Source organism: Lepisma saccharinum, chromosome 18, assembly GCF_977018435.1.
Source record: "Lepisma saccharinum chromosome 18, izLepSacc3.1, whole genome shotgun sequence".
Taxonomy (NCBI): Eukaryota; Metazoa; Arthropoda; class Insecta; order Zygentoma; family Lepismatidae; genus Lepisma; species Lepisma saccharinum.
In genome coordinates, this window is record NC_139246.1 from 39,476,607 (window position 1) to 39,488,762 (window position 12,156).

Below are 12,156 nucleotides of genomic sequence, written 5' to 3' on the forward strand. Positions count from 1 at the left end.
AAAAACGAATGATGCCCCCTCGTATAAAAAAAGGTTATAAGAATCGTTACTATGGCATAGAGTAAAATAGACAACAGAGATGTAAAAAGTAGGCAGTCCATGAATTACAATCTTGACAAGCAATAATCAGTGTTAGGATCTTCATTAAACATGCCTATCAGCTGCATATCCTTTTGAACTGCTAAGAAAGCACCTGTGCCCAAATTTTTATCATGTTCCTGTTCCATTTCATTTTCTGCAGGAGTATTGTACAAAATGGCTACCAAGCAGCTATTTTTTCCACAATGTCCAAAAAACGTAAATTTTTGTTAGGAGTAAAAAAACACAAATTTCATTCTTTGTAGAGAAACAGCATGTCTTTGCAATAATTTTCAACATCAAAAACCTTTGGTACCACCACGTCCACATGCTAAAAGTTTATTGTAACCCAGTTTATCGACAACAAAAATTAGGCCACAAATCCATTATTAGTTCATTTTGAGGCATTTACAATTTTTTTGAGTGCTGATGTATTTTTTCTGAAATCTTCATCATTTCACTGAGCTTTGTGTAAAATTTCAAAGATGAATGGTTAAGGAGAAAAAAAATAAAAATGTACGCAAGGGTATCTTGTGACGATGGTCTCAAGAGTGACAGACAACACAGATTTAATGGTGCTGTAAAATGAAAACTGTTTTGAGATACAGTAAAAAAAATCAGGGGGTTTCTTTCAACCATAAGGGAAGGGTGTACACCAAATTTCATCAACATCAGAAATGGAGGGTGACATGATTTTGTTGAAATGGTGTGGAACGGCCCACAGGTCTGTCGTAGGTTCGATTCCCAGCACAGACAAAAGAAATTTCACTTGAAGGTGAGAGGAGAGGTGCTCTCTCGAAACGTAATGTTAGAATAAGTATAGTTTAAAGCACTAGACAATTGGTAATGTTGAATTAACATTGCATGCTAATGCATGATGCTTACCTTTGTTTCGTTTGCTGCATTGCTCTCAGACTCTGTCCGTTTTCCCCGCTTACCCTTCTTCCCTTTTCCGTTGCCTGGCCCATCTCCTGATTTTGAAGTGCGTGGGCAATGCTGGCGAATATAATCCAGAATATGCTTCGTGTAGGAGTCTTGGTCCACCAGCTTCTTCAGCTTCCGGTCTGAGAGCTTGTTGCCCTTCAGATTCAACTCTGGAAGAAAAATGTTGGTGATTGTCATTCACTGATAGGTTAATATGAACTATACTAATACCACATTTGACCCAACACTACAGCTGATATTCTTTCTGATTCCCATGATATCAATCCTTGAAAAATGTACCAATTTAAAGTAGTTTATTTATAAATTTTAAAATATGAGGCATGTCAGAAAAGTAAAGATACAATGGATATATATCATAGGGAAACTATGTGGGGCATAAGTTGACAACACTGACAGTAACCTTGATCCTTACTCTTGCCAGTAGCATTTGCAGCGCTGTGCCGAGTCTTATGTGAGTCGCAAGTGCTGGAAATGGTTGCCGTGATAAAAAATCCTGCCAAATGTGAAGTGCGGGCTGTGATACAGTTGTGCAGGAAAAAGGCAAATAACCAGCAGACATTCATTGGAACATAATGAATCGTCAAAATGTAATAATTTTTCACGTCTACGGAGAAAAATTCACATAGAATTCATGCATAATTCTTGGTGTGTAGCCATCCTGTATTAGAACCCATTGCATAGTTATTCCTGCCATTACCAGTTGAGCCTTCTCTAGGAAGGCTACTCTGACACAATTAATTATTCTTTATCCACTCATGTATTAATTAATACATTAAATGTTTTAAGATGATAATTCAAAATGTGTCGCTTCATCTTACTTGGATGCATGGCTTTCTTAGACCACATTTGCCAATAATAATGATAATAATAAAATAAAAGCTGGCTCTGAGTTATAATAGTTTTTCCTAACCCTGGTAATAAAAATAATTCTTCATTCACCAATGTTCAGTGAACATGCAAGCAATATGGTTTTTGAAGTGCGGAGGAACTATATATATATCTAATTTATACATCATCCCGATGTTTCAAGAGTTGTTTCTGGAATCCCCCCCCAGCCCCCCCTTTCACTGGATATTTTTTTCTACACACTGCACTACACGTGAGTGACATAACTTAGGAAGTACTGACAAAGTAAGTGACAGAAATAATGCAAAAATTCAATTTTAAAAATCGAGATTCAACATAATAAAGCGAGGAAAAATTCCAGCATAGAATGTAATGCCTGTAACTTCGGAAACACACGTTTCTGCACTCTATGGGAGATTTCACACCAATGTAACAAACAACACATGTAAATTGGGAATTAATCATCACAACATTTCAGGTCATGGCAGCATGTTGCATTGCATGTACCCAACTTCAATTGGTCAATTAACAAGTGAAAACCACCATGTTCTGATTGTTGCTTCGGTGAGGAATCTCCCTAAAACAGTTTGATATCTGCTAAATCTTGACAAGAGACTAATTACCAAAAAATTCGAGAGGCAGGAGGTTCTAGCAAATCGGACCTTTTTGTCAAAGTCCCAGTTGGAAGATGTGAGCACGTTCAGGATTCCAACAAAAAACCTAAATGTATTTTCCCTGAAATTCCAGAGTTCTCAATAACCTTTTTTCTTCCAGCATACTCAATACACATACAATATATTTTACTATGGTCTCTTCCATTTCTGTATTATTATTAATGAACAGACTAATCAGCACACTTTCACAACTGACCAATATAGGTATATTGTCGATAACAGTCCAGATTGTTTCATGATTTTTCAAATTTTCCTAGCAGAGAGATTAATTATCGTAGAACTTTTGCAATTATTGTCACACAAAATTTCAACCTTCCCTTAAAGTAATGAGCCCTGTTTGGATTTTGAAAAAGTTACTTATGGTTAAAAAAAACAACAAATTACCTTATGCAAGCATCCGCGCTCCCCATGGACAAGTCATTCTCTGTTGATAGAAGGGACAGTAAATATCGTAGACTAGTGGGAATGAATACAGAAGTAAATTGGAATCATCCTGAAACTAATCAGCACAGTTTTCATTTTGAAAAAGTCAAATATTACCTATTCCATCTCCACAAAACACCTCTCACTCGTTTATTTCGTCATTTTTAACATTCCTACTTACCTATTCGGCATTGCAAAACATTGTTTAAGGTGGCATTTTGTTTTTCTCACAAAAATAATTTTAATTTTTCAAATTTACAGTAATTATTGTTCTTCCTCTTTTCGCTTGCAATACACACAATATGGCGGGCACATCTGGACTTGCGTTGTGGATCATTAGCAGGTATGTAGTGTTTCCAACCATCTTAACTGAAAAATGCCCCACAAACCATTCACGCATAGCCCCAAAAACCATTCACGGTAAGATTAGGTAAAGACAAACATAGGTAAAATTTGGGGTCGTAGTAATATCAGGAATGTATATTTCGTTTTTTCATTTTCTTGCAAAACAACGGCGTGGTTAAAAACACTAACAGGGGGTTACGTCATCAAACGTATGCAACATCTGGTTCACGTAGAGGAAGCAAATACAAGCAACAGCAATTGTGAGTCGGAGATCTCTTTTTGATCTCTTCAAAAATACATGAATTCCCGGTCGAATAGATTCAACAATGAAAGAAAATACCTTCACGAACTTTGAAAATGCCACAGAAACTTATTTCTGTAAGTAGTTTCGGCTATAATCTACTTGCAGTACTTTTCCCCTTCATTCCGGTTTCCGTTCACGATAGCCCCACGAGCCATTCACGTTAGCCCCAAAAACAATGCACAGGTAGCCCCACAAACCATTCACGATAGCCCCACGAACCATTCACGGGGACGAGGTATGCCTATGAGGTTAGGTTCCATTAGCACTCATTTCACTCCTAAATATGTGTATGAGGTTAGGTTAGGATTTCAATTTTTGTTCATGTAGCATAATATCGTTGCCAATTCGATCCATCGAAAAATTTCCTCCGTACGTTCAAATCCGCATATCCGGACATTTTCTCCATTTCCTCTTCCAGGTTGTTTTTCCTCGCATCAGGACTGACATTTTTAAATTCCTTATATAATAAGCTTTTCAACGATATATGACACGTATTCCTTACGAAAAGTATCTAATACAGATTCTTACCGTAGTATCTTCTGTATAATTTAAGAAATACGTTTTGTGGAGATGGAACAGTTACCAGCCAAATTATTAAAATGCTAAATGATCTAAACCTGACCCACCTAACCTAACAACGAAAGCATTTAGGGTTATTATTAAAATGCTACTGGGAACTAAACCTGATGTACCTGATCCAATATGAAAGCATTTATTGAACAAAATCTACAAACATTTTGGTGGCAAGAAGCAAGTACACGTTTGAACAGAACAACATGGTGAATGAACCAAAGTTGAAGGAGCAGTTCTTAACTATCTATAAAAAAACATATTTAAAGCCTAAGTAGTTTGTGAAGTTGTATTTGTTGGTACATACTAGTTGTTTTTATTAGCGGACAGGAGCATACTAGTCCTTCAGACGAGCTTCACTGGGACTCTCACGCGAGAAACTCTTACCTTTAGTAAAAATAACGTTTGAATAGCCATTCTATAGGGCTTCAATGTAAGGTAACAGACATAAGGCGTAAATGTCTGTTATATCGGAGACACTTTTCTTCAAATTTACAGGAGAAACTACTTACGGAAATGAGTTTCTATTGCATTTATCAAACTTCGTGGAGGTATTTTGTCACTATGGAATACTGCACAACAGAAAATAAGCACTTTTGATGTAATAAAGTAGCCTCTTGTGCGAAGCGACAACATTATTCCATTGTCGAAAGTCATGCGGTCTCGCGAGAGGAAGAGGTGTTTCCAAACGTGCCTTTTTTTACCAGAATTTTTTTATTTTTATTTTTTTAACTATGCTTACCTAACCTAACCTTGCCGGAAATGGTTCGTGGGGCTAACGTGAATGGTTTTTGGGGCTATCGTGAATGGTTTTTGGGGCTATCCATGAATGGTTTTTGGGGCTATCGGGAATGGTTTTTGGAGCTATCCGTCAATGGTTTGTGATGACAATGAACACGAAAGTAGGTATTTTTCGGTTAAGAAGGTTGCAACACTGCATGCCCACTCCAAATCGACAAAACACAAGCACGACGCGTGATGATCCACAACTGTGCGTGAAATATTCTATGTCCCGCAAGGGAAGAAAGGACCCAAAAGAAATACTCGTAATGTGAAAAATCGAAGTTATTTTCATGTAAAAAGCATAATGGCACCTTGAAATAGGTTCCGCAATACACAATTGGTAAGTACGAACCATTTTAAACTGAAAATATACGTTAGAAATGTGTCTCCGATATAACAGACATTTACCCATATAAGGTAAGTAGAGTAGTCTCAAGGAAAGCTTGCCACAATCACCGATGCGCAGAGAACGCGATTTCGCCTGTGTGACCCAATGCTCATCACGGGGCTGCTCTGCTTGATAATACGCTCGTTGTAGGGCACAGTTTTCAACATCGGCTCGAGCGGTATGTAACGTCCCGCGGTGCACGCACAGCAAGAGCGAGTTAGTGTTCTTGTGATGGCTCGTGGCGTTCTGTGTTAAAATATTTAAATATCAGCTCTACGCGACTGTGTATGTGCTGAAGAGCGTAACAATGGCCCCACATAAGTCTAAATTAGGAAGTGCCAAAACATTACATGTGTCAAAAAGTGTGAATTGGATAATTTTGATAAGTGTGTGGTAAGGCGAACAATTCACAATTTTCATAAAACCAATGCCGAGAGACCAACGCTGGAAAATATTCGTAGGAAGTTGTTTGAAGATATACAGTTTCAAGGTGGTGTAACTACACTAAGCAAGATAGTTCGAAGCTTGGGATTTCGATGGAAAAAAACAGAAGACATGTGCAGAATATTAATGAAGAAGAATGACATATTATTCATAATTGTAATAAAGTACTAAATTCGCTGCGCCTCTTACAGTTTTCAATTTGTGTGTTAACATTCAGTCGGTTGAGACCCCTAGATCGGCTGTCGCCTTGCAAACATCCGTCTACGCGGCAACCTTCATTCGGACGAAGGGCGGAGCTACCGAGTTGACCCGAATGTTGGCGAAAGTCTGCACAGATTTTTGTAGCAAGCTTTTCTTGTGACTACTCTACAAATGTAAATAATTCGGAAATAAAAGAGTTAAATGTGTTTTCACTATATCTAACTGGTACCATTATTTCAGACCATCTTTATGGGCATACAGGCTAATTGGGACTGAACCTACAGTTTAACATGGGGAACCACTGTGCAGTGTGCCTCTACCAGGGATGGGACCCATGAAACCCATTATTACATAGAGATATGACCAGTGATAACTTCTCGACTTGCTTACCTTTCAATTTGTTTAGATCCGTCAGTTCGCCATGAACTGAAGTTATCAGATTTTCACTGACATCCAGAGTCTTAAGAGCAGGCAACATATTAATTGTGGAAGGGATTTCAGACAGCTTATTTCCGGTCAACACAATCTCTGCCAAATGAACTAATTCAGAACAGCATACATCGGGAAACTCTTCAAATTCATTGCAAGACAAATTCAAGGAACTAAGCTTTGTGTCTTCTTTCATACATGGAAGAGCCTTCAGTTTATTTGAGGATAAATTCAACGAAGACAGTTCTGGCAGGTGGGCAATTTCATCAGGAACACTTTCCAGTACATTTCTGGATAAATCTAATACCTTCAGCTTCGTTAATTTTCCTATGCTGCTTGGTAAATTAGAGAGTTTGTTTGAATGCAGCACTAATGCTGTCAAATTTGTAAGGTTCCCTACATCCGGCGACAAAACGCTTAAACACGTGTCACTAATATTCAAGTAATAAAGACCCTTTACATTATACAATTCTGGATCCACGCCGTAATTCTCGATTTTTTCTGAAATAGCTGCACCTGACAGAACGAGATCACGCCGGTTTTCTTTTCTTGCAATTTCTACTTCATCCCAAGTAGACATCTTCAGCGGCGTTGCAGTTTACAGCACGGAAAAACATACAGAATGAAGCACAGACTACTCCACAGATGCTTCTTCTTCTGTTCCTTCTGCTTGGCCCTACCAATGATATATACAGGGTGGCGCGGAGCCGACTGACACATTTGATATGCTCATAGATGATGGAAAAAAAGAAGGAGAATAAGGAAACCCGTATGTAATGGTGCATTGAAGTATGCAATTTTATTACTAACAACTTACAAGTTCATTTTTTGAAAATTACATCAGACAGGTGGCCTCCTTCGGCATCAATGCATTGTTGCAGACGAGACGTACACACGTCTCCGTAGTTCCTCATCAATAGCCGTTACTTCCTCAACAATGGCTTCTTTCAGTTGTTGAAGAGTCGTGATATGCCTTCTGAACACACGGTCTTTCAAGAATCCCCTGAGGAAAAAAGTCTGACAAAAAGATCGAGTGACCGAGCTGGCCATGCAATCTCTCCACTTCGAGAGATAACACACCGTTGTGGACTACGTTCAAATGCTTCCCTCACTTTCTGCAAGTTCTCGGGCGAACGCACTGTTGTTGGAGCTCCAAGTTTCACATCCAATACACTGCAAGTTTCTTCAAATTTCTTCACCCAAACCAATATGGTATTCCGAGACGGTACGTTACCATGTCGGCTAAAAATGAATTGTTTTCTGAACAATCGCTGCACTTTAACCACTGACTTCGTTTCGTAATAACTACGAACACAGAAAACGCGATATTCAACGCTCCAACTTTCCATCATGACTGTTGCTGTGTTTTTATGAAATGGCGTCCTATCCTCTTCTCATCCCCCCCGCAATCTACTTCAAACTATCGCGCATGCGTAATATATTCAACTTTCAAATGTGTCAGTCGGCTCCGCGCCACCCTGTATAAGGATAGATGGCTAACTCCGCCTCTCCACAACGGTCGCGGGTGAAGCCACTCATACGCGCATCCATGTAGTACGGCAGGAAGGTCGGGACGCTCCATTGGCAGCTATGCTTACGAATGTTAATACTTGTGTTGGGAGAAATGTTGTAACGATGAAAAATGAATTCGTAACACCAATGGTAACACATTGTGAGTTTCTTCTATGCAATAAAATTCATTCACTGCTATTAAATTAATGGAAAGTCCGGCAAAAATAATTCACGTACCATGAAAAGGGTCGATTTTTTTTTTACAGAAAGTAATGGACATTTCCACTCAATTTTTTTTACAACAATTTGAAAAACTACACCCTGGAAAAAATACCCCTGCAAGTTCTCGCGTTTCTCTGCATCCAGTTTAAGGTAGAAAGGAGACTTCTAAAGTTGCGAGGCTAGCGTTGCGCTGAAAACACGCCGCCGCCATGTTAATACGTCACGCCTTAGAGAGAGCTCGTTTGTCGTCTGCTTCGAGCGTACAGTTTACTGGGGGTAGCCCGCGGTGGGCGAACATGTGCAGCAGTTTTCCAAATCTGTACAGATTTAAATAATGGAAGAAGGAGCGATAGTGGAAAGGAAAGCTATGCTTTGTAATGATCATTCTTCCATGAAATATCCCTGCTGCTCATGTGCAAGATAAATGAAAGGGTTCTGCTGCGTGCGTGTTCTCAGGTCATGTGAAAAATATTGCTTGTAAAATCGGTTGCTGACCAAACTATCAAAAATAACGAAATTTACCGTAACCTATGTAGTGCAAAATAAGAATTTTCACATTCGTCACTTTATTTATAAAGCCTATTTTACTTTATTTTCCATAAAGCAATTTCAGTTTGTGTTTCATTTCTGTTGCGCAAGTTATGATCAAATATTTTTGGGCAATTAAGAGAAAATACACTGAGAAGATTACATCAGTTGCACAGTACATATTAATACTTAGTTTATGTATATTTATTACAAGGAAATAATGTGTATAACCAAGGGCGTATTTAAGGGGGTTCAACGGGTCCACCCCCCCTTTGGTTCAGTAAAATTACCAGAGTTACCTGTTCATCCGATTGTTCATAAAAATTTCTTCGAACTTATTTTATTCTCTTAAATTAGATACGTAAGACGGGATACGGATGGGAAGGAAATTACGTAACTCCACACAATAGATGGGACTGCAGACTAAATGTCTGCAATTTCCTGAAACTGCATTGAGACAGTCAAATCAGTTATTTTTTTCCCCCTCGAGTCATCTTAAAGATATTTGGTTTTTAAAAACGCAGTGACACAAGATGAGCAGAAAAGTATCAATACTAGCGTGACTTATTGACTACATACACACAACTTTGTCGGGTCCAGCACCCCCTGCTCCCCAACAAGTTTCCGACCAGCAGTGTCCTGGATTTTCACTTACGAAATAAAGCAACCCTAATCATACCAAAAGTTGATCCTTCCCCCCACGTGAACTTTATATAGGCCCATGTGCATAACAATATCCCATACTGAAATGGTACGATATATTTTGAATTTTGTACTGCGAAAAAAGGCGCCTCATCTCGTTACCCCGAACGCATTAATTGGTTGGTTCACAACTTCACCACTAAGGATCCTATCGAGACGAGACATGGCAGCCTTGGTCTCGTTCTCGTTGAGAGTTGTAAATGTCTGTCTCGTGTTTATTTGTAAATGTCTCATTGACAGTCTCGTCTCGATTTATAAACATCCGTCTCGGTTTGGGAGGGCAATTCTTGTTCTCGTCTCAAGTCTCGAAAAATATAGAATTAACAACGTACGCAAAGGCTTATCATTAGGGCTCGGAAGTTGAAGACCTATAAATTGTCAAAAAAAGACCTATAAAAAGACCTAAAAATACCAAAAAAAGGACCTAAAAACGGAAAAAAGGGTGTATAAATGTGATCCCAATTAATTAATAACTTCAGTTTTAATTACATATTTAATGAATAAAAAAATACAAAATTCTGGTGGTATGGAACACACAGTGCGAAAAAACTATATGTATGAAATGCATCTTCTTGCAGACATTACATAGGCCAAAAAATTAGAAATCAGAGGGGGATTCCTCATCAGTAGTGGCGCAGGAACGTACTTCATTTGTGGGTGTAAAGAATTTACTTCGCGTGCACACACATATTGAGTTGGTGTTTTTAGTCCACTTTATGCTCAGTATGGCTAATTGGGACTGAACTTACAGTTTTAAAGTGGGATCCAAACCACTATGTACCTCCACCAGGGTGCTTAGTCCCGACTCTCAATACGTGAGAACGGAAACGACCATTTCGTTATCACCCCAACTCGTGATTGGAGAGAAAATCGTAGTCCTGACTGGTCGTTAACGAGTGCCGACTTACGAGTTCTCGCTAACGACTGAGAATATAGTCTGTGATGCACTCAAAACAAGTTTGTCGTAGAGGCTACACCCAAAGAACCAATCACATGGCGAGAATTGAAATCGAGAGTCGTGAAGAATCGATCGATCTTCCTAAAAATCGATTGTGGTTTGTTTACTGTCTTATGAAGTTGCCCAAATGTCGAAATTGATCTTAAATGTAAAACTGCACGGAAAAATAAATAGTGAGTTTATTCGAATAGATAATATTCATGTATGTATGTGAGTGGCACTCCATGCGGATTTTTCGGAAGAAGAAATAAAACAAATCTATGCAGTTACCAAATTAGCTAATAACGTCAACTTAAAAAAGGAAGAAAAAAGTTGTACAGTTATGAATTTCCAGCCCAATATTTTTTAAAGATGTAATAGTAGTTTTCTTCACTGCATAGAAGGCAGGGAGAGGGAGGGTTGTTTCTTTCAAATTTATTATGAAAAGAGGTGTTTCAAATATGTGGTCCAAGTTCCGATCGTTTAATTCAAAATTAATGGTATTTTTTACACGGCTCGATTTTTTTATCTGTATTAACACATCGTTACCACACATTCTTTATAGTTTTAGTGATTTCTTGCTGCATCTCGTGTGAAGAACGATTTTTCCCCTCCACACATACCTACACGATTGTTTGGGAGTATATATATATTGCAACATATTGAAGGTTAGGTTTTTCTTGGTAAATAATATTTTACGAAATGTTAGTGGCAAAAACACACACATATTCCTAAAATGAATGTTTTGCTTGTCTTTGATACAAATAGCTGATTGGTATCTTACGTTTTAGGTTAAGCAGGTTACATTTAAGGCTCTTAGAATTAATAAAACATTCCTAAATACTTTTGTTGTAAGGTTGGGTTAGTCAGGTTTAGGGTTCTTAGCATTATAACAATATCTCTAAGTGAACAAAACATCCAGTCTCAAGCACAAAACTCCCTTCGAACCTTGATGAAAATCTGCTAAAACTCCATGTCTTACATAACCGGAAACCAAGAATGATTATTTGCTGCAAATCACAGCTACTCGTGTAAGTTCCTTTAAAAATCGAAGTATCTCGGGTAAATAATACTTTGTGTAGAATTAGCAGTGCTAATTCATTTCTCCAAGCTTCAAACTTACCTTCACATATTGTTTCCAGTATTCCAAACTACTTTCTAATACATCTATAAAATTTGCAAAAATGAAAAAGAAAGAAAAAAGAAAAGAATACCATTCAACATTCGGAACCGTTGCCAACTTCTCTATTAATGGCAGAATATTGATTTTCGGTAGGTAATTGTGGGAGTTTGTGAATGAGGGGTGATTTTCTATGAGCATTGTAGGAATATGTATGCATTTTATCCTATATTTTCCAAATTTTATTTACAAAAAAAAATATATTGAAAAATCGAACGAAGACATCAAACATTGGGAAATACAGGAGTTATCCATTGTTGACATAACATTAAAGTGCAAAAGCAACCTTTTGATGTAATTCTTTTATGGCACATTCCTGGTAAATCCAGGTTCCTCCCCTCACTAATTCATAATTTATTGAATGGAGATGGAAGTATACAGAATTTCTTTGCATTACCAATTCAAGTGTGATTTTCCTCAGTGAAATGTACAGAAAACATACCTCAAAAATGACAAAAATATGCTGTCATACAATGAATTTGCTAAAAAATATGCCTTAGGTTTTTTATGCATTTACATGACAAATGACAGCATCATCATAGCGTTCACAGAAGATAGGAAATTTAATTTGGTGTGGAGAAACAAGCTAGGATAAAAACATGACAAAAATCTGAGGCCTGTAAGGGGAAAAAAATCTGAAAATAT

At 37.9% G+C, this 12,156-nt stretch overlaps 1 protein-coding gene across 1 annotated transcript in view; it reads right to left on the reverse strand.

The window, feature by feature from the left end:
• LOC146002534 (leucine-rich repeat-containing protein 47-like) overlaps positions 1 to 7,069 on the reverse strand; it is a 36,533-nt gene extending 29,464 nt beyond the window's left edge. The window contains exons 1-2 of the mRNA XM_083140450.1: positions 6,392 to 7,069; positions 964 to 1,172 (exon numbers count right to left, since the gene is read on the reverse strand). Of these exons, the coding sequence (XP_082996576.1) occupies positions 964 to 1,172; positions 6,392 to 7,010 (828 nt within the window). The 5' untranslated portion in view covers positions 7,011 to 7,069. The remainder of the gene's footprint in view (positions 1 to 963; positions 1,173 to 6,391) is intronic.
• Positions 7,070 to 12,156: the final 5,087 nt, after the last annotated feature.